General features: G+C 33.3%; 1 protein-coding gene across 2 annotated transcripts in view; it reads right to left on the bottom strand.

The window, feature by feature from the left end:
- Positions 1-6841: 6841 nt before the first annotated feature.
- Positions 6842-21727, bottom strand: part of TASL (TLR adaptor interacting with endolysosomal SLC15A4) — a 28198-nt gene continuing 13312 nt past the window's right edge. The window contains exons 2-3 of one of the 2 annotated variants that reach the window (XM_074300883.1): positions 13791-13845; positions 6842-9312 (exon numbers count right to left, since the gene is read on the bottom strand). In XM_074300883.1, coding sequence (XP_074156984.1) covers positions 8398-9300 — 903 coding nt within the window. In that variant the 5' untranslated portion in view covers positions 9301-9312; positions 13791-13845 and the 3' untranslated portion in view covers positions 6842-8397. The remainder of the gene's footprint in view (positions 9313-13790; positions 13846-21727) is intronic. The other variant, XM_074300882.1, reaches the window with a different exon arrangement.

The raw sequence follows: 21727 nt of genomic DNA, 5'->3' as shown, positions 1-21727 counted from the left end.
AAAATTAATGCAAACAAGATTAGAAGGGAAGTAACAAATTGGGAAAATATTTTTATAGTTAAAGGTCCTGATAAAGGTCTCATTTCCAAAATATATAGAGAATTGATCCTAATTTATAAGAAATCAAACCATTCTCCAATTGATAAATGGTCAAAGGATATGAACAGACAATTCTCAGATAATGAAATTGAAACTATTTCCACTCATATGAAAGTGTTCCAAATCACTACTGATCAGAGAAATGCAAATTAAGACAACTCTGAGATACCACTACACACCTGTCAGATTGGCTAAGATGACAGGAACAAATAATGATGAATGCTGGAGGGGCTGTGGGAAAACTGGGACATTGATACATTGTTGGTGGAGTTGTGAAAGAATCCAGCCATTCTAGAGAGCAATCTGGAATTATGCCCAAAAAGTTATCAAAATGTGCATACCCTTTGATCCAGCATTGCTGCTATTGGGCTTATATCCCAAAGAAATACTGAGGAGGGGAAAGGGACCTGTGTGTGCCAAAATGTTTGTGGCAGCTCTTTTCATAGTGGCCAGAAGATGAATGGATGCCCATCAATTGGAGAATGGTTGGGTGAATTAAGGTATATGAATGTTATGGAATATTATTGCTCTGTAAGAAATGACCAGCAGGATGAATTCAGAGAGGCTTGGAGAGACTTGCATGAACTGACGCTGAGTGAAATGAGCAGAACCAGAAGATCACTGTACACTTCAATACTGTATGAGGATGTATTCTGATGGAAGTGGAAATCTTCAACATAAAGAAGATCCAACTCACTTCCAGTTAATCAGTGATAGACAGAATCAACTACACCCAGAGAAGTGAATGAGATGAGGTGAGATCTTTCAAGACAGTTGTGAAAATCAAGTAAGGCTTCATCTACTTCAGAGTTCGAGTAGGCCTGAAGGACTCTGAAGTTCGAGCAAAGGGCATTTGCCTTCCCCTCCTATGATATCATCTCCCTATTTCATCCAAATATGGGCAACTATGTACTTATTGATCAAGTTCAATTTCATGGGTAGATCTCGGGTTTAGAATGTAAGACTCTCAGCCAATGAGGATGAGGGTCAGTGGTGGGAGGGGGCGTTTTGCGTTAGGGATTAAAGGTGCTGTCCTGCCCACAGGAGGCGCCTCCTCTCTTCCATAGTCTGCTCGAAGGGTGGGACGCCCTTCTCGCGAGAATGTACAATAAACTTTGCTTTTCTTTAGAGCTCTCTCCAGCTTTTTTATTAAATGGTGTTCCCTCACCATTTCTGTACCACACAGAAGGAACACTGGGAAGTGAATGTAAATTGTTTGCACTACTGTCTATCTACCCAGGTTACTTATACCTTCGGAATCCAATACTTAACGTGCAACAAGAAAATTGGATTTACACACATATATTATATCTAGGTTATACTGTAACACATGTAAAATGTATGAGAATGCCTATCATCTAGGGGAGAGAGTAGAGGGAAGGAGGGGAAAATCTGGAAAAATGAATACAAGGGATAATGTTATAAAAAAAATTACTCATGCATATATACTGTCAAAAATGTATAATTATAAAATTAATTTAAAAAAAAAAAGAGAAGATGGGATTTTAGTTGGGATTTGGAGAAAGTAAAGGAATCTTGCAGGTGAAGATAAAGGAAAGCATTTCTGGCTTAGAGAAAATCTCCAGAAAATCCTTAGAGCCAAGAAATGGATTGTCTTTTTGTTTTTCCTTTTCCTTTTGTGGAAAAGCAAGGAGGCTAGCATCATTCTATTACATGGGTTACGAACTCTTTCTTACCTGTAAATCCAAAAAATAATTTCTTCTTTTCCTTTAATTTATATATGATGTGAAGACATATTTATGTCATGTAACTGTTTGGAGCTTATTTTATATTGTGGAATAAAATATTAGACTAAACCTAATTTCTACCAGACTGGTGTTCAGATTGCCCAACGATATTTGTCGACTCATGATTCTTTAGTCCAGTATTGGAATCTTTGATTTTATTAAACACTAAACAAATATGTACTTCCCATCCCCCCTTCCCCCCCCCCCCCCCCCCCGCCCCACTATTTTTGTTTTGGTTTTGGTTTTTTGTGAGGCAGTGTCTGAGACAGGATTTAACCTCAGGTCCTTCTGACTCCAAGGTGCTCTATCCATCTAAGCCCAGCCTAGTATTTTGTCCATCTATTTTGTTTCATCTATCAACCTCTTTGTTTTTCAACCATTAATAAATTATTTTAATCTTTATGTTTTGTTGTTGTTTATCCTTCGTTCCAAAGAAGATCATAACATCAGAGAAATGATGCCATGACAAGGAATTGGATTGAAGTGAGGAAGATCACCTGCCTCACTTTCCCCTCAGCGCCAACTGGGTCCAGGGGCCAAATATAGACCAAGTGACTGGAGATGGCCCAAGCTGAAATGGGAGGCTTGGGACTTTTTAAGATAAGGTCTTCAACAGGTCTCCCTTTGACTGAGACCACACCCAGTCATTAAGTGTGATTATGGTTAAGTAGAAATTGAAGCAAAGAATCTCTTTCATCTAGTCAAAAAAAAAAAAAAAAACTGCATAAATAAATCTGGGAGGGTAAGAATCTCAGGGTTTCTAATCAAATGATTGTTATTCAATTTGAGTAATCTGGACCTAAACCAAGATCAAATAGGACTTGGCCTGGGGCCAATCAATGAGAAGCTTAGTGGTTTGAGTTTAAATAGTTTGAGATCTAGTGCTGAGCATTTCCTCCACCTAGTTTCTTAAATTTTTAAAATTATTTCTTTGAAATTATTGATTGTTCCCCCAGAAGAATTTCTTTTTCTCACTTCAATTACTTAACCTTTAGTAGTTTGATGTAGAATATTGAATAATGAAATTAATTTAATTAGTATTATCTTTTTATCATATTGTTTCAGCCTAACCATGAAGAATTACTATTTCTCCAAAACTGAGATCTGGACTTATTTCTATAACCAGGTTGTATTGGAATTGTATTAATGAAGTTCCTATTATGTGTTAGCATGTAGATTCTCAAATATTTTAGATACTTTATAGTTAAATGGAATTTCTCTATCTTTTCTTCTTGGCTTTTAGTAGTACTTTACAGAATTGCTAATTGTTCTCTGAATTTATTTTATACCTGACATAATAAATGCCATTGCACATTTTCCTGGGCATTTTATAAAGAGATTTAGAGTTTTGGAATTTTAGAGTTGAATGGAACATGAGGAGTCTTTGGAATTAATGTGCTTTTAATGGGCTTCTATTCTATAATACAAACAATTCCTGCTCTCTCTAACCTTCCTTTGGACTTTTGCAACCACAGAGTAGAATACTCAAATAGTTCTGTTTGTTTTGTGTTCTTTAGGAAGTAGGTTGCTTGGATCAAACACTCTTCCCTCATATAAACTACTGACATTTCAATTAAAAATTTGGTGCCTGTAGAGTTCTTTAACTTTACCTGATATCATCCACAAAAGTGATCATTTTACTTCCTCTCTGACTATGTTATTACCTCATTTAATTTTTCTTGTGTTATAATGGTAGGTAGCATTTCTAACACTTTTTTCAAATGGTAAAATGATCTCACTGGTATAGTCTTAATTTAACACTATTTTATATATATATATATATATATATATACATATACATATGTATATATAGTTATATTATATATAATATATACATATATATATATATTGGTCTTAGACACAACTTACCATATAAGGAAAGAGCCATTTATTTCTGTTTTCTAATGTTTTTACCTAAAATTGTTATTTTGTTTGGTCAAAATTTAGAGTTCATTGAGGGGCTTTTATGCATTTTCTGATATAATCAAATATTTGTTGTGTTTTTCCCCTTTGCCTTTTTTATATTAATACATGTTTGTGAAATAAAACAAGCATTCTGAAAACATAGCACAATAAAAAGATTATTGTACATAAAACTGCAAATCTAATAAGCATAACTTGCTGTTTGTTCCTTTCACATATACAATTAAATTTATCAGGTAAGTTTCTTTAACATCCCCCCACCCTCTTAGACACAATGGCTACCATTAGACACAAATGTGTGTAAATGTGTGTGTGTGTGTGTGTGTGTGTGTGTGTGTGTGTAAAATTGTTCTATTCACACTTTTATTTATCTGGTTGTTTTATTTATTAATATGGACAAAGATTTATAGTTTCCCTAATATTAATCCAATATGGCATTCCTGGAATAAACCTGTTAACAGAATTTTGCTATCTTGGTCTCTAAACTGCATACATTTGTAAATATATATGAAAAGTATGCAAACTAAATTTAAAAGTTAATTTTTTTCATTACTGGCTCTAGCAGTTAGAGGAAATCAGTTAAAGCTTCATGGAAGAGGCAATACTTGAGCTTCAAGGGAGGCCAGAGATTTAAGAAGTAGAGGTAAGAAAGGTGATAATTGATAATGAACCATGACATGCTGTTTTTGTGCAGAGTAGCATAGTTATTTGTGAGATACATAAAATAATAGATTTAGAACTAGAAGGTTCTAGTTCTACACATTAGAAGATTAGAAACTACATATATCTATAGGTGTGGGGATATATATGTGTGCATTTATATATATATATATATATATATATATATATATATATATGCACATATGTATATATATATATTTGCATGTATAAATATATTTTTATATATTATCTGTAATAATTTACTTCAAGACTTTGAGGTAAATCTATGATTTTACTGATCTGACCATTCCTTCTATTGATTTAGATCCCAACTTCTCCACATCTTACCCTATGAATCTTGACTAATTTTAGTGGCTCCAAAAAAATCACCATCTTGTGGCCTGATCATGATCCTCTCCAAATTTAACTAAGCTGTCATTGGGCCGCAGTCACAAATACTGTTTTATTCCAGGAGTACTAAGAGGCTAGAAGAAGGGAATAATTATCCATTCTAAGATTGGGATTTTGAGTTAAAAAGAACAAAAGGTGAAATCTTGGGGGGGAGGGGAAGAATAAATGAACAAAGTAGCAATGACAAGGTCATAAATGATGGGTGTGGTTAGCAGAGAAAACCTGAAACATAATAAAAATTATCCCATGGGGTAGACAGGAAGAAGGCTCAGATAATTAAAATCTGTTTAGTTCCATGGTCTCACCCTCTGTGGAGTCAGAAATCTGTGGAAATCTAAGTTATGTCAAGTCCCTGAGGCTAAACTTAACTTTGAAGCTGGCTTTCCTTTGGGTCACAGGCAGTCCTCCTCAAGGTGTCTTTCCCTTTATTCCTCCTCCATGCCATGTGGTGTCTCTCCTAATCCCACTATGTTCTCCACCTCCCTTCTTGTCTTTATAACTAACTTTTTTAGGGTGTTGAATCCCTTTCAGGGATAGCCTGCCAGCTGAGGACATCCCCCAGCCTCATGGGGGTTTCTTGTCTCCAGGTTTAACAGGACCATGACCCCTTTCTATGATCTCTCAGCCCTATTTCATATTTACCATTCCTGGTGTCTATTACATCTCTTCCTTTTGTCTGTAATCTCTTCCCCTAAATAAATCTACTTTTTGCCAAAGAGAATGGCCATTGTGAACTCTTCACATGAGTGGAGCCCAAGAGATGGTGCCTAAATAACATTTAGCGCTTCATCAACCACATCAGCAATGTCTCGGAAAAAAGCATGCAGAATATCTAGTCAATCTAGTCCCCAAACCACAAGACTCTCTCCTGAGTTATCTCTAAATACTCAAATCCATTGGGAGATTTCTCTGTTTGCTATGAATTTCAATATTTTATCCCTTTTGATTCTGCAGTCCTTGATTTACTAAATTTATCCCCATTTTTCTAAATCATCTATGAGATAAAAGCAGAAGAATTAGAAGCTAAGCAAGCCCTTGCTTCCATCGTTGTTATCTTCAGCCACCCAGCTTTAACCATAGGATTCTTATCAAGTGGGGTTTGGCCTGGGACTTATTGATGACCAATCAATGATAATTAGAAGGATTTTGGTTTAAAGCACAGTCTTTAAGAAAGAAATCTAGCCAGTAAACCTGGGAGGGGAAAGTGAGGCCGGTGACCTTGCCCAGCCCTCACTGACTTCAATCCAATTTACTTGCATGTCATGATATCCGCTCCCTAAATCTGGGTCCTTTTAGAAAATAAAGGATAAACAACAAGGATTCTTACAGGAGTGAGAGATTCATAACCTTCTTAAATTACTTGCCATTTAAAATGATATGCCCCAAGAGTCCCCGTGGTAAACATGACTTCTAACGATAGTTCAGAATTTGAGCTAGGATGCATTGGATCCCCCAGTGAGCCAGGAAAATTGCATAGATGTCTGAGTATCTTTATAGGTTTTTCTTCACTTTCTTGAAGTAACCTCGATATGTATTCTCCAGCATGTTAGACAAGACTATTTAATAATATGGTTGCCAAGTCACCAGCTCAAATGTGTGGCTCCCACTAGGGAAGCATAATTTTAAGTGAATTTTGTTCAACATTGCAATTCTTTTTTGTAGCTGTGAGGTGACCAGACAGTCATACTTTAGATTTTTTTAATGTAGTTTTACAAATATTTGTCTCATAAAAAGTAGCTAGTGTTCAAATTTTCTAAATAAAATTATGATACTTTATATGTAAGAGGTCTAATGCCTCAACATCCTTATCTACACTGCTTCTGTTTCCTGCTATACTATAAAATAAACCACAACTCTTGCAAAACACTCATTGAAAGGAGAATTGTGTGTGTAAGACAAAGGCTTCTCACATTATTTTCTAATGTATGGTTGTCATTAAAAGTTCTGAAAGTTATTAAAATGCACAAAGTCCATATTGTTACATCAGGAAAAGTCACAGATATATCACATGTCTTTAATATTTCAGATACAGATTGCAAATCAAACCATTATTGTTATTATACAAGATTGTATGTTTGTTAAAAAAAAAATTAGTAATTACATATCACAAGGTCTGACATAAACAATCAAGGATTTCACCTATCTTAGGATCCATAACCTTACAAAGAAAAGTGGTTGTGGATCCTGCAGGATTTAAGGAAGTGTGTGTGTGTGTGTGTGTGTGTGTGTGTGTGTGTGTGTGTGTAAGGCTTTTAAGGAGACAAAAATGAGAAATAGAATCTGTTATATTCTTTAATAAAAATATTCCTAAACCAATCTGGTGTCAAAGGTTTGAATCCAAATTCTGCACTGTGTGTCAATTCTGTCACCTGTGTAGCCTAGTCTTTGAACTTCTCCAGGCTTCAGTTATCTCATCTATGATATGGGAGTAATAAACTACCTGATTTCTGGGGGCTATTTCAGTTTATCAAAGTCAAGTTGGAAGTTTCAGATTTTCATAGTTTCTTTCACTTTTTGATAATTTTTTTTCAGAGACTTGGTAGATGTGGGATCATGACTTATTTGTATGCTTGTGCCTAAGTAATTATCCATATAAAAGAGGAAAAACCCATAAATTTCCCTTCATCTAAAAGAAAAGTTCTAGCCCTTTAAATGATTTTCTGATAAAAATAAGAAAAATAATAAAAACACAAGCATAAATATACCCATTCTAATAATTTAGAAAATTGGAATCTGCCCAAGAATGTTTTTTTCTATTTGTTTTTCTTCCTTTCTCTCTCTCTCTCTGTCTCTCTCTCTCTGTCTCTCTCTCTCTCTGTCTCTCTCTCTCTCTCTCTCTCTCTGTCTCTCTCTCTCTTTCTCTCTCTCTCTGTCTCTCTTTCTGTCTCTGTCTCTCTCTCTCTCTCTGTGTCTCTCTGTGTCTCTCTCTCTCTCTCTCTCTCTCTCTCTCTCTCTCTCTCTCTCTCTGTCTCTCTCTCTCTCTTTCTGTCTCTGTCTCTCTCTCTCTGTCTCTCTCTCTCTCTTTCTGTCTCTGTCTCTCTCTCTCTGTCTCTCTCTCTCTCTGTCTCTCTCTCTCTCTCTCTCTTTTTTTTTTTTAACAATAATGATAATCTATGCCTATCCTAGCAGTTTTCTATACTTTTCAATACTCACCAATACTCTCTATTATAACTCCTTTTCCTGGACAAAATATAGATAATCCTTTAACTTGGAAATTAAGAACACTTTCTTTTTCTTTTCCTTTGATCTCTAACTTATTTATTATTCTTCTCTTGAAATATTACACAAGCTTGACATATATTTTTCCTTTCATTCAGTTGTCTTTATCTTGTTTAAGCTGCTATACTTGTTTTTTTTTTTTTTTTTTAATAGTTCATTATATTTTCCTGGCATTCTTTCTTCATTTTATTGTCATCCCACATCTGAGACACATTATATGTAACTACTCCATGATTTGAACCGTACACTCCTACTACTTGTTTCCTTCTTTCAAAAAAAAAAAAAAAAATTAAATACAGCTTTGAATTTGATTATAAGAGGAATCAATATATCTTTTTCATAGATTCACATTGCTATATTGGGAAATATGCAGACTAGGGGTACTGATTTCAGTAGATACTAGTCGTAAGAGGCAGTTAATAACCATATCCTTGGCCTTCATGGCCTCTAAGTTTTTCTCCCGAGATATCTGTAGGCTGATTTGATCCACACTTGTCATGATGACCTCTGAACCCAGAATCTGAATAGGAGAACTCTCATGAAATACAGTGTCCATAAAATACTGTTTATACAATTCCATTACTTTCTGCTCCAAATATTCATTCAGCATGGCATTAGAAAGAGGCTTCTGAAGTGGCATAATACTTTTGTCCTTGATGCTAGTTATTCTCCAGTAAGACGAGTGTCTTTGAAGGGGTTTACAAGGTAAATCACTCAATTGAGTTGAGATAGATTCCTCCATAGGCAAAGGAATTTCTGAAGATTTCAATAGTGGACCAAATTCAAAGCTGCTCTCCAAAGTAGAATCTGCTGCAGTTAAATTGATGGCCATGACTTGGCCCCCAGCAATATGTAAATCATTATAATTCTTGCAAATACTTTTACAAGAAGGAGGAACCAAATAGGTTTCTCTACTTATATTGGAGTCTTCACAGTCTTCAACCCCAGCAGAAGTTTGCCATTCAAAGAGAGAATTGTGACTTGATTCTAGCACTGTCATTTTTTGCTTCCTGTTATGTTGACTTTCTCCTGAACAGAGTGATGAAATAAAATTTCCAGGAGGTTTGCATCTCCAGTGAAGACTTTTTTCTTGTGCTTCATCTGCAGATGAACAGGAGATACTACTAGTAGAGTTCATCTCTATTATCTTTTCCTCAACAACTTGCTCATCATTAGAAGTATAAGTCAGACGGTTGTCAGACCAGTAGGCAATTCCAAAGAGATATGCTTCTGAAAGCATTCCTAGAAAGAGCTGCCAAAAAAAAAAAAAAAAAAAAAAAAAAAAGTGGTGATCATAAAAGCTATATAGTTAGTATATCAGAAAAGCAACAACAATAAAAAGACAACTGGCTTTTAAGTAAATTTAAATCATTGTAGCTAAATGGATAGAAAGCTAACCTCAAAACAAAGATTAATTCTACCACAGTCATATACGTGCTGGCAAAACATCTCAGTGTTTCAGGCAAGTTCTAGAGAATGTGCCAGTCTCAAATGGTAGAAAAAATTACTAGGCATTTCCTACAATAATGACATCACAGGTCTCATTCCTGAATCTTATGTCAAAATATATTTATTGAATTTATATTTTTGTCTACAATACCTAATTTAAGAAAATGTTAATGTAGAATTTTTTTTCCTAGTAGAACATAAGCTTTTTCAGGCAACTTTTGTAATTTCTATCACATTACTCCTAATACTTAGTACAGTGTTTTGCACAAATTAGAATTAACTAATGTTTGTTGAATTAAACTTACTTTCCATGACTTAAAAGACATTAATTGATTTGTTCCTGATTTTTTTGTTAATCCTATTTTTAAAAAATCCAGTCAGTAAGAAAATATTAACGAAGACTCCAAATTTAGAAATGTTTATAGATATGTTTAAAGGGCAGAGAGTAGGCAAGTTTGTCTGGAGTAGTTTCCCCATTAAAAAATGGTGGAAGAGGGGCAGCTAGGTGGCGCAGTGGACATAGCACCAGCCTTGAATTCAGGAGGACCTGAGTTCAAATTTGATCTCAGACACTTAATAAGTCCTAGCTGTGTGACTCTGGGCAAGTCACTTAACCCCAGCCTCAGAAAAAGAAAAAAATAAAATAAAAAATAAAATAAAATATATAAAATGTCAGGAAAATAAAAAAAAAATGGTGGAAGATAAGACTGGAAAGCTAGGCTGCAATCAAGTTGTGGGAGACAATGCTAAGAAATTTAGGCTTTATTATAGTTTTAGAATATATACTTTTTTTTTTTTTTTCAGTGAATGGAGGAAGGGCAGAAAGAAGGCAAAAATTTGGAACTCAAAATTTAAAAAAAATGAATGTTAAATTTTTTACATATAATGGGAAAATATTTGATGAAATAAATAAAATTATATGTTTTTAAAAGAACATATGCATGAGGAAAGATATCCAAGTAATTTGTAGCCATAGGAAAAAGTGTTTCAAATAACTAATGTTCTTTTAAAATGCAAATTAAAGCATTTCTGAGATTTTACCTTCTATCTATCAGACTAGAAAGGTTGACAACAAAGGAAAATGTTAGAAAGGCTTCAGTGATTGGTCCAGTCATATGGGAAATGTTTTAAAATTATGTTTAAAAGTTAAAAGTTTGTCCCAATCATTCTACTCTAACTCGATTACCTCAAAGAGGTTGAAGCAAGAGGAAAATGTTTAATCCAGACAAAAGTATAGCAATTTTTTTTTTTTTTTTGAAACAGCAAAGAACAGGAAACCACAGGAGTGCTCAACAATTGGGGAATGATTGAACAAATTATGGTATATGCATATAATTCATTATTATTAAACTGTAAAAAATGAAGTAAAAAATAGTTTTTAAGAGAACTGGGAAGATCTTCATGAGATGATACAGAGTGAAGTGAGTCAAACCAGAACATTTAATATTGTAATAATCCCATTATAAAAATGAACAATTTTGGGAAATAATGATCAAACATAATTTTAGAGGACTGATTATGAAGAATGATACCCAACATCTGACGAGACAATGGGCTAATAATATGCAGAATGAAACATAAATTTATATATGACTAATTTGGTAATTTATCCTACTTGACTATGTTTATTTGTTGTTGCTTTTTCTTAATTGGTGGAAGGGAGGAGAGGCAAAGAGAAGAAAAATAGGTATTCGATAATTTTAAAAAATATTTTAAAATTTAAAAAATGTCATTCCTTAAAAAATTAAATGTAAATAAAATAAATAACTGATATTATGAAACTACCTAATGGGAATGCATTACTTTATACCTAAGCATTAGGTATTTTAGAACCTTTAGTAGACTTAGTAGAAATTAAAAGGCAGTCATTACTAAGGAAAAAAAATTATAGGACTTTTGATTGTAGTCACTCTTTTTTCCCTAAAATTAACATTTATACATTTATATTTTTTGTATACCTCCAATAGATTGTAAACTGACTGAGGGAAAGGATGGTATTCATCTTTGTCTTTGTATCTCCAACAACTAACACTTTCCAGCCACACAATAGGAAACTTTTAAAATATTTATTGGAACGAAATGCATTAGACACAGGCTGAGGCAGAGAAAAAATTAAATTTGACTTATTTTTTAGAGAGGCAGCTGTTTATGTAATAAAAAGAATACCAAATTTTAGGTCTGAAGGACCCACATTTTAATCCTTGCTCTGCTATTTACTACATATATGACTGTATGATAATGGCTCACATTTACTGACTGATTTAATTTATAAAACATTTTTCCAAATAATTCAGGTATTATTAATCCTAATATCATAGATGAGGCAGCTCAGGTTCAGTAAGTAGACTAGAGTCACAGACAGATGAAGAGTATTAGAACCTATATTAGAGCCCAGTTATTTAATCAGTCAAGGCTTCAATACACACTTTCTGTAGGATGAAAGAAAAGAAGCTAGATGGCCTTTATGGCATTCCTTTTATCTTTAAATTAGAAATTCTTACTCTAGGGTCCACGAATTTAGTTTTTAAAATATTTTGATAACTATATTTCAATATAAATGATTTTCTTTGTAATCTTATATATTTCTTAGTGCACTTAAACACATTCTAAGGAGTCCATCAGCTTCATCACATTGCTAGACAAAAAAAGAGTAAGAACATCTAGTCTAAATCCTTTGAAAACTGTGCATTTTTACTAGAAGTATGATGCTACTATTAAAAGGAAAAAAAGTTAGGATGAGTTAGTGGAAGAGGTGATATACAGGAGATGACCAACATCCAAATACAAATGTATAATGTCCAGCAAAAAGGAAGAATTTGGAAGTAGATTTTTAAGATAGATTGACTTGGAAATCTGAATTTGGAAAATTTGAAAAATAATCTGCAACAAAGGGATTATTGAATAAGCAAGATGAGAGAGAGAGAGAGAGAGAGAGCAAGAAAGAAAAAAGAGAGAGAGAGAAGGACATGGGAGGGAAGAGAAGGAGGAAAGGGGAGGGGAAGAAAGGGAAGTGAGAAATGGGAAGGAGTATTAAAAAAGAAGGATAAAGGTCTGAAAACATATCTTTAGGAAATTACCACATTTTATGTATGGAAGAACAAAGAGGATTCAGAAAGAAGAAAAAGAAGGAATGGCATGAAAATCTACTTAATATGGAATCCAAGGAGGAAAAATTATTAAGGAAAAAGTGATCAGAAGTATCAATATTGTACAGAAATCAAAGTGATTGAATTGAACAAAAAAAACAACAGGGTATTATATTTTCTAGAGTAGATCAAAAGCAAATTGTTGGGTGTTAAGAAGCAACAAGAAAATGGATACAAGTGTAAATAACATGTTTCTTAACTGTGAAAAGGAGAGAGAGAGAACAATCTCTAAAGGGAAAATCAAGATCAAGGTAAAGATTTTATTTTGTTTTATCTGTTAAAGGACAAAATTGTGCATGTCTAAAGGCCAAGAATTTGAAATGAAAGTTGGCAAGCAGGATAGTAGGTAAATAACCAGTCTCAGCTTAAAGAATACCTGTATTCAGCCTTACACACAGGATATCCTGACTGTGTGACCTTAAACAATAGATTTAATTTTTTTAGTGATACTGAATTCATTAATCAAGTAATGTTGCTGCCATAATAATAGTAATTAATAATCATTATTTGATATCCATTATAATAATGATTAATTCTATAATTAGATTTAATAATTATGATCAAAATTACTAAATACTAATTGTATTTTACATGCTTTTTTTCTACCTACAACATGCAAAGTTTAACTTCTCAATGCCTCAGGGAACTCTTTAAATATTGTAAGGTGCAAAAAAGTTGTCAGTCTGTATTAGTGAAGGAAGCTGAATACCAATGAACTTTCCATACACTATTTAAACTGGTTCCTCATCAAAACAAAACAGAGACTGAAAGTCACAGAGAAAACAGGGAAATTAGCTTTTAAAGAGCAATGTCTCTTTTTTTGGGCTAAAAGGAAGGAGAGAAAACACTGTAGAAATAAAGATATCATTCCTGAGAGAGCAAGGAAAATGAATTTTGATCTCAGTAAAATAAAACAGGAAGTAGTTTTCCTCTAAGTTTGGGGAATAGTTGGGATATGTATTGAACAAAGAAAATGTGAAATAACTGAAAATTCTTATTTTTCAACACAAATAATGTGATTCATGTGTGTGTGTCTGACCTCCAACTAAAACAGAGCAGCAACATGGCCTAGTAACTAACAGGACAAACTGAGAGTGAAAAATTTGTAAGTTGGAATTGTGCCTCATATACTTACTAGCTCTATGACTCTAGGGAAGTGATTTATCCTCTTGGAACCTCAGGTTCCAGAACTGTAAAAAAAACAGAACAAAACAAAACAAAACAAAACCATTATATCCATGACAACTATTATTATCACTTTCACAAAAACTATCATAAATGGGTCACAGTGCTTTCTGATTTTACTAAATCAATTATTCTTTAAGTAGAATAATCACTAAACTTTGAATTATGCATACTATAAAGTGCATTATAATGCAATTATAATTACTTATAACAAGGACATATTCTGTATTGGAGTGTATACTTAATGAATTCAGAAGCGATAGGGTGATACAATGCATAGAATGCGGGGCTTGGAGTGAGTGAGGCTGGAGTTCACATACAGCATCGGACACGTAATGGCTATGTGACCCTGGACAAGTCATTTAAAAAACAAGCAAACAATAACAACAAAACCTCTGCTTACCTCAGTTTCCCTATTTGTAGATTGAGGATAATAAGAACACCTATCTCTAGGATTGTTGTGAAGATCAAAGTAGATAATATTCATAAAGCTCCCAGCACACAGTAAACACTGTATAAATAATAGTTATTATTAGGAATATGAAGCAGAGACTGGGAGTCTGGGAACCTAGATTCTCCTCTCCATTCTTTCATAAATTCATTTTGTAACTGTGAGCTAGTTATTAACTACTCTGAGCTTCAAGTTTTCCATATCATAAAAATCAGTCTGCTATACTAATGATTTTCAAAATCCTTTCCAGTTTAAGCACTCTCTAATTCTTTAAAAAATACATCAGAGTTAAAATATTTAGACTAAGGATGAAATTTTTGTGATAACCAGCAGATGGCAGAAATAAACACAATTATGCTGTCAACCTATAAAAGAAAGCACATCAAGAATCTGTTTTAGTATTAGGTAGAAAATACTATGCTGTGTAGTATGGTTATCTTTTTTAAACTTAAAATATCCATTCTTGGAGCTTTTTGATAGCTTTTATATTTTTACTTAACTTTAAACATCTAAAAAAACTTTAAGAAGAAATTCATGTTGCATCATCATGCTATTCTATTCCTTTTCAGTGGCATTTTAAAATTTTCAGAAAAACAGCAGCTCATCCATAGTTTAATTTAATATACTATTTTATTTGAAATGAATTCTTATTACTTGATTTTTTTTAATTTCCAATCTTGAAGATAGTTCAGAAGTTCATCTGAATTTAATTTTCAAATAAGGTGTTCTAGAATTTTTACCTTCTGTGAATTTGTATCAGATGAGAGAAAAACAAAATTAATTTGAATTGCAAATTCATAACTGAGAGGAAAAATACTAAAGAATAGAACCTTGTTACACTAGTTGAGTGCATACTAAATTACAACATCAGTAAATAAATAAATACCTCTCTTCTGGGTGTGTTTTGTTATTATCAAATTGCTGTAAGTTTTAACTTCCATTCTTCCACAGTGGCAGAGAAAGGAAATTCTTAGCAGAATATAGTCAAAATATCAAAGGTGGAAAAATCAATCAATAAACATTTATTAAATGCTTACTATGTGCTGGGCATCTTGCTAAACTTGGGATTAAAAAAAATCCAATTAAATTAATGAGCTAAAAGATGTGAGGATTGTTAATATACCATAATTATGAAAATATATATCCAAAACATAAAACTTAAAAGAACTGTAATGTTGGAACACTTTGCCTTCCTAATCTACTTAAAACTGGGGTGACAGTACAAAAGGAATGAGTACTTTTGCTGAGATATTTAATTGAGAAATATATTTGTGCTCATTTAAAAAATTTTATTAAACTTAATAGTGCAGTAGCTCAACTGATTCTTCACTGGCCTTAGGTATTGCTGTATTGGCCCAGGCAAGTCACTTAGCCTGAGCCAGAGAAGTCACTTGGCCAAGGCAGCTTCATTTTGTCTGGGCCAAGCAGTTCTTTTGGCTGTTAAACTCATCTTGGGACATGTGTCTTTGCAGATGAATTGGTCCACTGGGTCCCTACACTTGATCTTTAAAAACATCTGTAGTCTTTCACCACTTTCAGTCCCAGACTTGGCTGGGGGATACTCTGTTCTCATCAGCTGAAATATTTTAGTGGACTTTTCAGCTAGAGCACTATTTTGTCTTTTAGCCAGGACAACAACCATTATTTTAGGATTAACAGAAAAGTCTCCTCTTTGATTCACTCAGTCTTGGTTCTGAGTCACCTACAAGCAGATCCTTTAAATCTATCATTTCTGGGGGCTATTCCTTCTGTTTCAAAGCCATCTCCCTTTTAAAGGTCATCTACTTTAGTACTATGGTGAGCAATTCCAATACAATTTCAAATGCACTCTTATTACAATCACCAAAATTCCCTTGAGGCATTAGTCAGATGATTGACTAAAGAAAAAGGTAGGAATGCAACTTGTGAGTACTATCTATGCTGGACTCTTCCTATGTAATTGAACAGCATCTGAACAGGTGGAATATTCATTTTAGATCTAAATACTTTTTCCTTTATATTACAATGTTTATGTCTTTTTGTCACTTAAAGCTTCTAGTTTCTGTTGAAGTCTAACCAGGTCCTTTTTATCTGACTTGGGAGTATATTCTCAATAGGGGATCACTAGATGAAAAAATATACACTTTTAAATAATTTTTTTGTATAACTGAAAATTGATAATCAAAATAGTCCACCAATAGTATATTAGTATATTTGTCTTCCTACAATCTTTTCAATACTGATTTTTCCTACTTTAGGCATCTTTGCCAGCTCACAGAGTATGGTGAATATAGTGAAATTGAGAGTAGTTTTAATTTGCCTTTCTCTTATTGTGATTTAGAATCTGCTTGCATGTGGCCATTTGTGGTTTGAGCTTAGGAAAACTGTTCACATTTTTAGTTATTAAGGAATAATTTTGTCCTTAATTATTATCAATTCTACAGAGATAAGTTTAAAAGGATAGTACACATATAACCTATATCAGGTTGATTTCTATCTTGGGAAGGGAGGAGGGAAGGAGAAAAAAATTAGAACACAAAATCTTGAGGAAATGAATGTTGAAAACTATCTTTCCATGTATTTGGAAAAATAAAATTCTATTTAGAAAAAACAGAAATAAATATTATCAATTACCTATATTTCATAGATATCAGACTTTTTAATCTATTATTAGATGAAAATACTTTCCTACTCAACAGATTTTCTCCTTATTTTATCTCCACTGAGCTTATCTACACAAAATCTTTTTAATTTTGTTGTCAAAATTGTTCATTTTGTCCTTTAGGATTTCTTTTATCACTTGTTTAACCAGAAATTCTCTTCTCATCCATATTTGGGGAAAAGGATCTCTTGTCGTTCTCTACAGATAGAGACTTGATTTCATTGGTACAAGGAACCTCTAAAGTAGGAAATATCCTCTACCAAGTTAGGTTGGCACTTTCTCTGTAATTAATTATCATAAAATTGCCTAGAGCACTTAAGTGGCTTGCTCATAGCTGATCAAAGGTACAACTAGACTATAGGTTTTCCTATTTCTAAACATAGATCTCTATTCACTTCACCATGCTGGCTTCTCTTTCCATTTCCATTTTTAACAAACTGACCATTTACATTCAGATTGCATATTCATTTTGAGATGATTATGGTGTAAGGTATAAGAAGTTAGTCTAAATCTATATAACAGTAAGAATTACTGCTGAGCCAAGGAAGACAGGTGTAATCTTCCTCTGACTCTTCTCAAAGGGAGACTTCTCACTTGGCTTAAGCATTGGAGAATGGGGAGGGAAGAAGAAAATATTTGGAACTAGTTCTGGTCCTAAGTGTCTGGTCTCTAACAAAAATTACACTTTCTTTTATCATGCTCTTTGGCTTGTTATATCCCCTATCCCAGAGTCCTTTGGAAAAATTGCTCGTAACAGGTTTTGACTCATATCTTGTATCTCAAAGTAGGAGTAGAAAATCAATAAATAATATCAATTATTCTACATCTTAAAGATAAAATTATCAAGGTCATTTGATCTAAATGGCAAAAAATGAATCCTTCATCATAGCTAAATCTATTTGTTCCAAATACCAGATACTTGAATCCTTCATCAAAGCTAAGTTCTTCCTTTGTCATTTTTGTAACCTAAAGCTGAATAGTCCCTCTTTCCATTGAATTCAATGATTCTATATATACTTATGATCACTTCTATTTTCCCCTATTTTCATCTACACCAAAATGTTTACCTTCTTAGATACATGGATTTTTCACATTGCTATCTCTTTCTCTCTGTCTCTCTCTGACTCTGTCTCTGTCTGTCTGTCTGTCTCTCTCTCTCTCTCTCTCTCTCTCTCACACACACACACACACACACACACACCCACTCACCCACACACATTCATTTCATCGTTCCAACTTACTAATCCATTATTTTTGAAAAAGGTATGTCCTTCCATTGCCATCTTCAGTTATGAGTGACATCTTGTTAAGGGTCAGTGATACCTGTGAGGTTATTTTACTTATTTGTATTAACATTTACTAACTACTGATATTCTCTATAAAAATAACTAAAACCATAATTAAGATTTTAACCTATTCTCTCTGTAATTATGTCCTGAAGATTACAGGGTATCTCAGCTGCCATGACAACGTCATGTGTCATAAATTCTAGCATATAGTCCAGCAAAGAAAGACATAATATAGGACCAGGTATTGGCATTTGTATTGGCAGTTAAATAGGAAAATGGATAGAGTGCTAGACCTGATGTCAGTGACTCATTCATCAATAAATATTAATAAGTGTCTACTGTGGGTCAAGGACTGAACTAAGCACTAGAGATACAAAGGAAAGCTAAAGCTAGTTCTTGCTTCCAAGACCCCCACATCCAACCTCTAATACTTACTACTGTGTGATCATGAATAAGTCACTTAACATCTCTATCCTTCCATTTCCTCATACGTAAAATAGAGATAATTATGGTACCTTCCCTCTAGAATTGATTATTAAATAATAGATATAATGCACTTTGTTTAGCTTAAAATATTTCACAAATGCTAAGTATTTATTATTATTATCATTATTATCATATCCATGGATATGGGGGTCAGAGAATTGGGGCTTATATCCTTTTTAATACTATTTATATCCTACATAACTTTAGGAATGTCATTTCACCTCTATAGACTTCAGTTTCTTTGCCTGAAATTGAAGAGATTGGACTGGATTATCTCTAAAATGTTTGTTTTTTTTTTACCTCTAAGTCCTATTTCTTTATCATCATCTCTGTGGTATTCAGTTTACTAATTATAAATGGTCAGTTTAAAGTCCTCTTGATGAGATCAGCAAGTCTCCAGGAAATGCATTCTTTCTGGGTCTCATGAGAGGCACTCTGTCCCTGGCTAACAGCCCATAATTCTGGTATTTTAAACTACGGCTCATAAAATCTACTATAATTGATTTAAAAGTTTGGCTAAATAACAGAGACTATATTAGTGATAAAAGAAAAAGAAGCTTGCTTTATGATTAATGTTGTTAAGACTTTGATCTTAAAAGAATCAGGTATAATACAATAACTATATGACATAATGAGATAAATACATTTTTATATATCATAATCCTTATCATAGTATATAATAGAGCTAATAGCACCTGAAAAGTATAGGCCAATGATCTCAAATTCCAGTGAAAATAGAGAATATATTTATCAAAAAGATCTAGAAAGGAAAGAAGTGATCATCAAGAGCCATCATGGCTTCAGCAAGAACTAGATCATACCAGACCAATTTTCAGTTGGCCAATCAATAAGCATTTCTTAGGTACCTACTATATGCCAGGCTTGTGCTAAATGCTGGGCATGTAAAGAAAGACAAAAAGTAGACCTACTTTCAAGAAACTCTCAGTCTAATGGAGGGAAACAACATGCAAACAACTATGTAAAAACAAAAATATATTCTGGATAAGATGGAAATGATTAACAGAGAAATGTCACTAGAATTAGGAAATCAGGAAAAGCTTCCTTTTAAAGATGGGATTTTAATTGGGACTCGAACCTAGGGAAACCAGAATAACTAAACTGTTAGATCTGAAGAATGCCATAAATATAATTTACCTTGATATTAGTAAAAAAAAAAATCTCTTGTAATATTCTTATATAAAAAGATGGAGAGATATTGACTAGAGTATAATTAAATAGATTCAGAATGGTCAGACCCAAAAAGTGGTAATTTGTAATTTGATAAAAACTTGGAAGGAGAGAGAATGACCCAGAGTTTGTGTTTGGCTCTACATTATTTAGCATTTTTATCAATGACTTGGATAAAGGCAAGATTTTATATTTATCATATTTATAGGTGATACAAACTATGGAGGATTAACAGAATCAGAATTCAAAAATATCTTGACAGTGGACCAAATCTAATAAGATAGAATTTAATAGAAATAGTCACTTTCTTGTTTCAGAAAATTAGACTTAGAGTATTAGAGGAAACAAAGATAGCATATCATCTGATAAAGATGGATTGAAGGAGAGAGTTAATGGACTAAAAACTCAATTTGAAACAACAGGGGCAGCTGAGATTCCAAAAGTAATCTTAGGCTACATTGATTTTGGGTTGGCAGTGGCTTAAAAGGCATAAACGAGTTCAGATCTTCAAATACCCAATTAAAGTTTGGAAATTGTACCAGAAGGAACAATGACCAGACAGAGAAACAGAGAGAGAGAACAAGAGAAGAGAGAGAGAGAGAGAGAGAGAGAGAGAGAGAGAGAGAGAGAACAAGAGAAAGAGAGAGAGAGAGAGAGAGAGAGAGAGAGAGAGAGAGAGAGAGAGAGAGAGAGAGAGAGAGGAGCCTGTCACTATTTTTAAAATTTTTATTTATTTAACATTATTAATAATGTTTTTATTTATTTAAATAGAAAATAGAAAAAGAACAAATTATCAGTCATTCTTTATTATTTACTTCTACATAAGAAGAATTCCAGAAGCCTACAGGATTTCTGAGGCAGGAAAAGTAGAAGCCATAGTACTCAGACAACCCAAGGGCAACTGTTACAGAATAGTACAACAACCAGATAAAGCAAATCCTAATCATCCCATGACAAAGTCACAACAGGAGATACAGATAGACTAGTACCCAAGAGATGTAATGCCCAAAAATTTCAGGAAAAACTATCTGGAGTTTTAAAGCAGATCTCTTTCTTGAATGATCAACAATATACAATTGAGTCTGTCAAGGCCAAAGCAAAGAGATGGAGATAACTCCTGTGTAAGGAAGAAACAGAGACAGGACTGAAGTGGAGGCTCTGACTAAGCCTCCTGAAGACTAAACTAGAAGCCAGAGAACCTGAAAAGGGTCAGGATGCATCATAGCTGCCACCTGTAGAGCAGCAGAGGAAACAACATTCTGGTTAAAGGAAGAATTGGCCAAGAAGCAACTGGCTACCTTATACAAATAACAAGAAGGAACATAATCCAACACAAGAACAAAATTCCAACCCAGAAACTGTCAATAGGGATATGAGTAAACAGAGGAAATTGTCAAACACTATAGAAATACTAAAGATTGAAATAAATCTAAGAGATTAAACCCAGAAGACAAGAATAACTCTATATCAAGTTCAAGTAAATCCTCAGAGAAATTAATGGATTAGCTATTAGAACTACAAGAGTACCTTAGAAGAAATGAAGCAAGAAATTAAACAATGAAATAAAAAAGCTGGAAGAAAAAGTTAGAGAAAGATAATAAATAGCTTACAACAGAAGAAAAATGAACAAAAGGAAAACTTTATGAAAAGGGAGATACAATGAAAAATATAATGATATTAGAACTTAATAACTCCATAATAAAAATACATTTTAGAACAAAATATGAAATTAATAACAGGCAAAATGCAAAATATCTACAGTCATAGGTTGCATTCAGAGAGTAACTTTTAGGTCCAAAGAGGTGATTTTTCCACTGTATTCTGACATGGTC

This window comes from Sminthopsis crassicaudata, chromosome 3 (assembly GCF_048593235.1).
Source record: "Sminthopsis crassicaudata isolate SCR6 chromosome 3, ASM4859323v1, whole genome shotgun sequence".
Taxonomy (NCBI): domain Eukaryota; kingdom Metazoa; phylum Chordata; class Mammalia; order Dasyuromorphia; family Dasyuridae; genus Sminthopsis; species Sminthopsis crassicaudata.
This window is presented reverse-complemented; position numbering and strand designations above follow the sequence as displayed.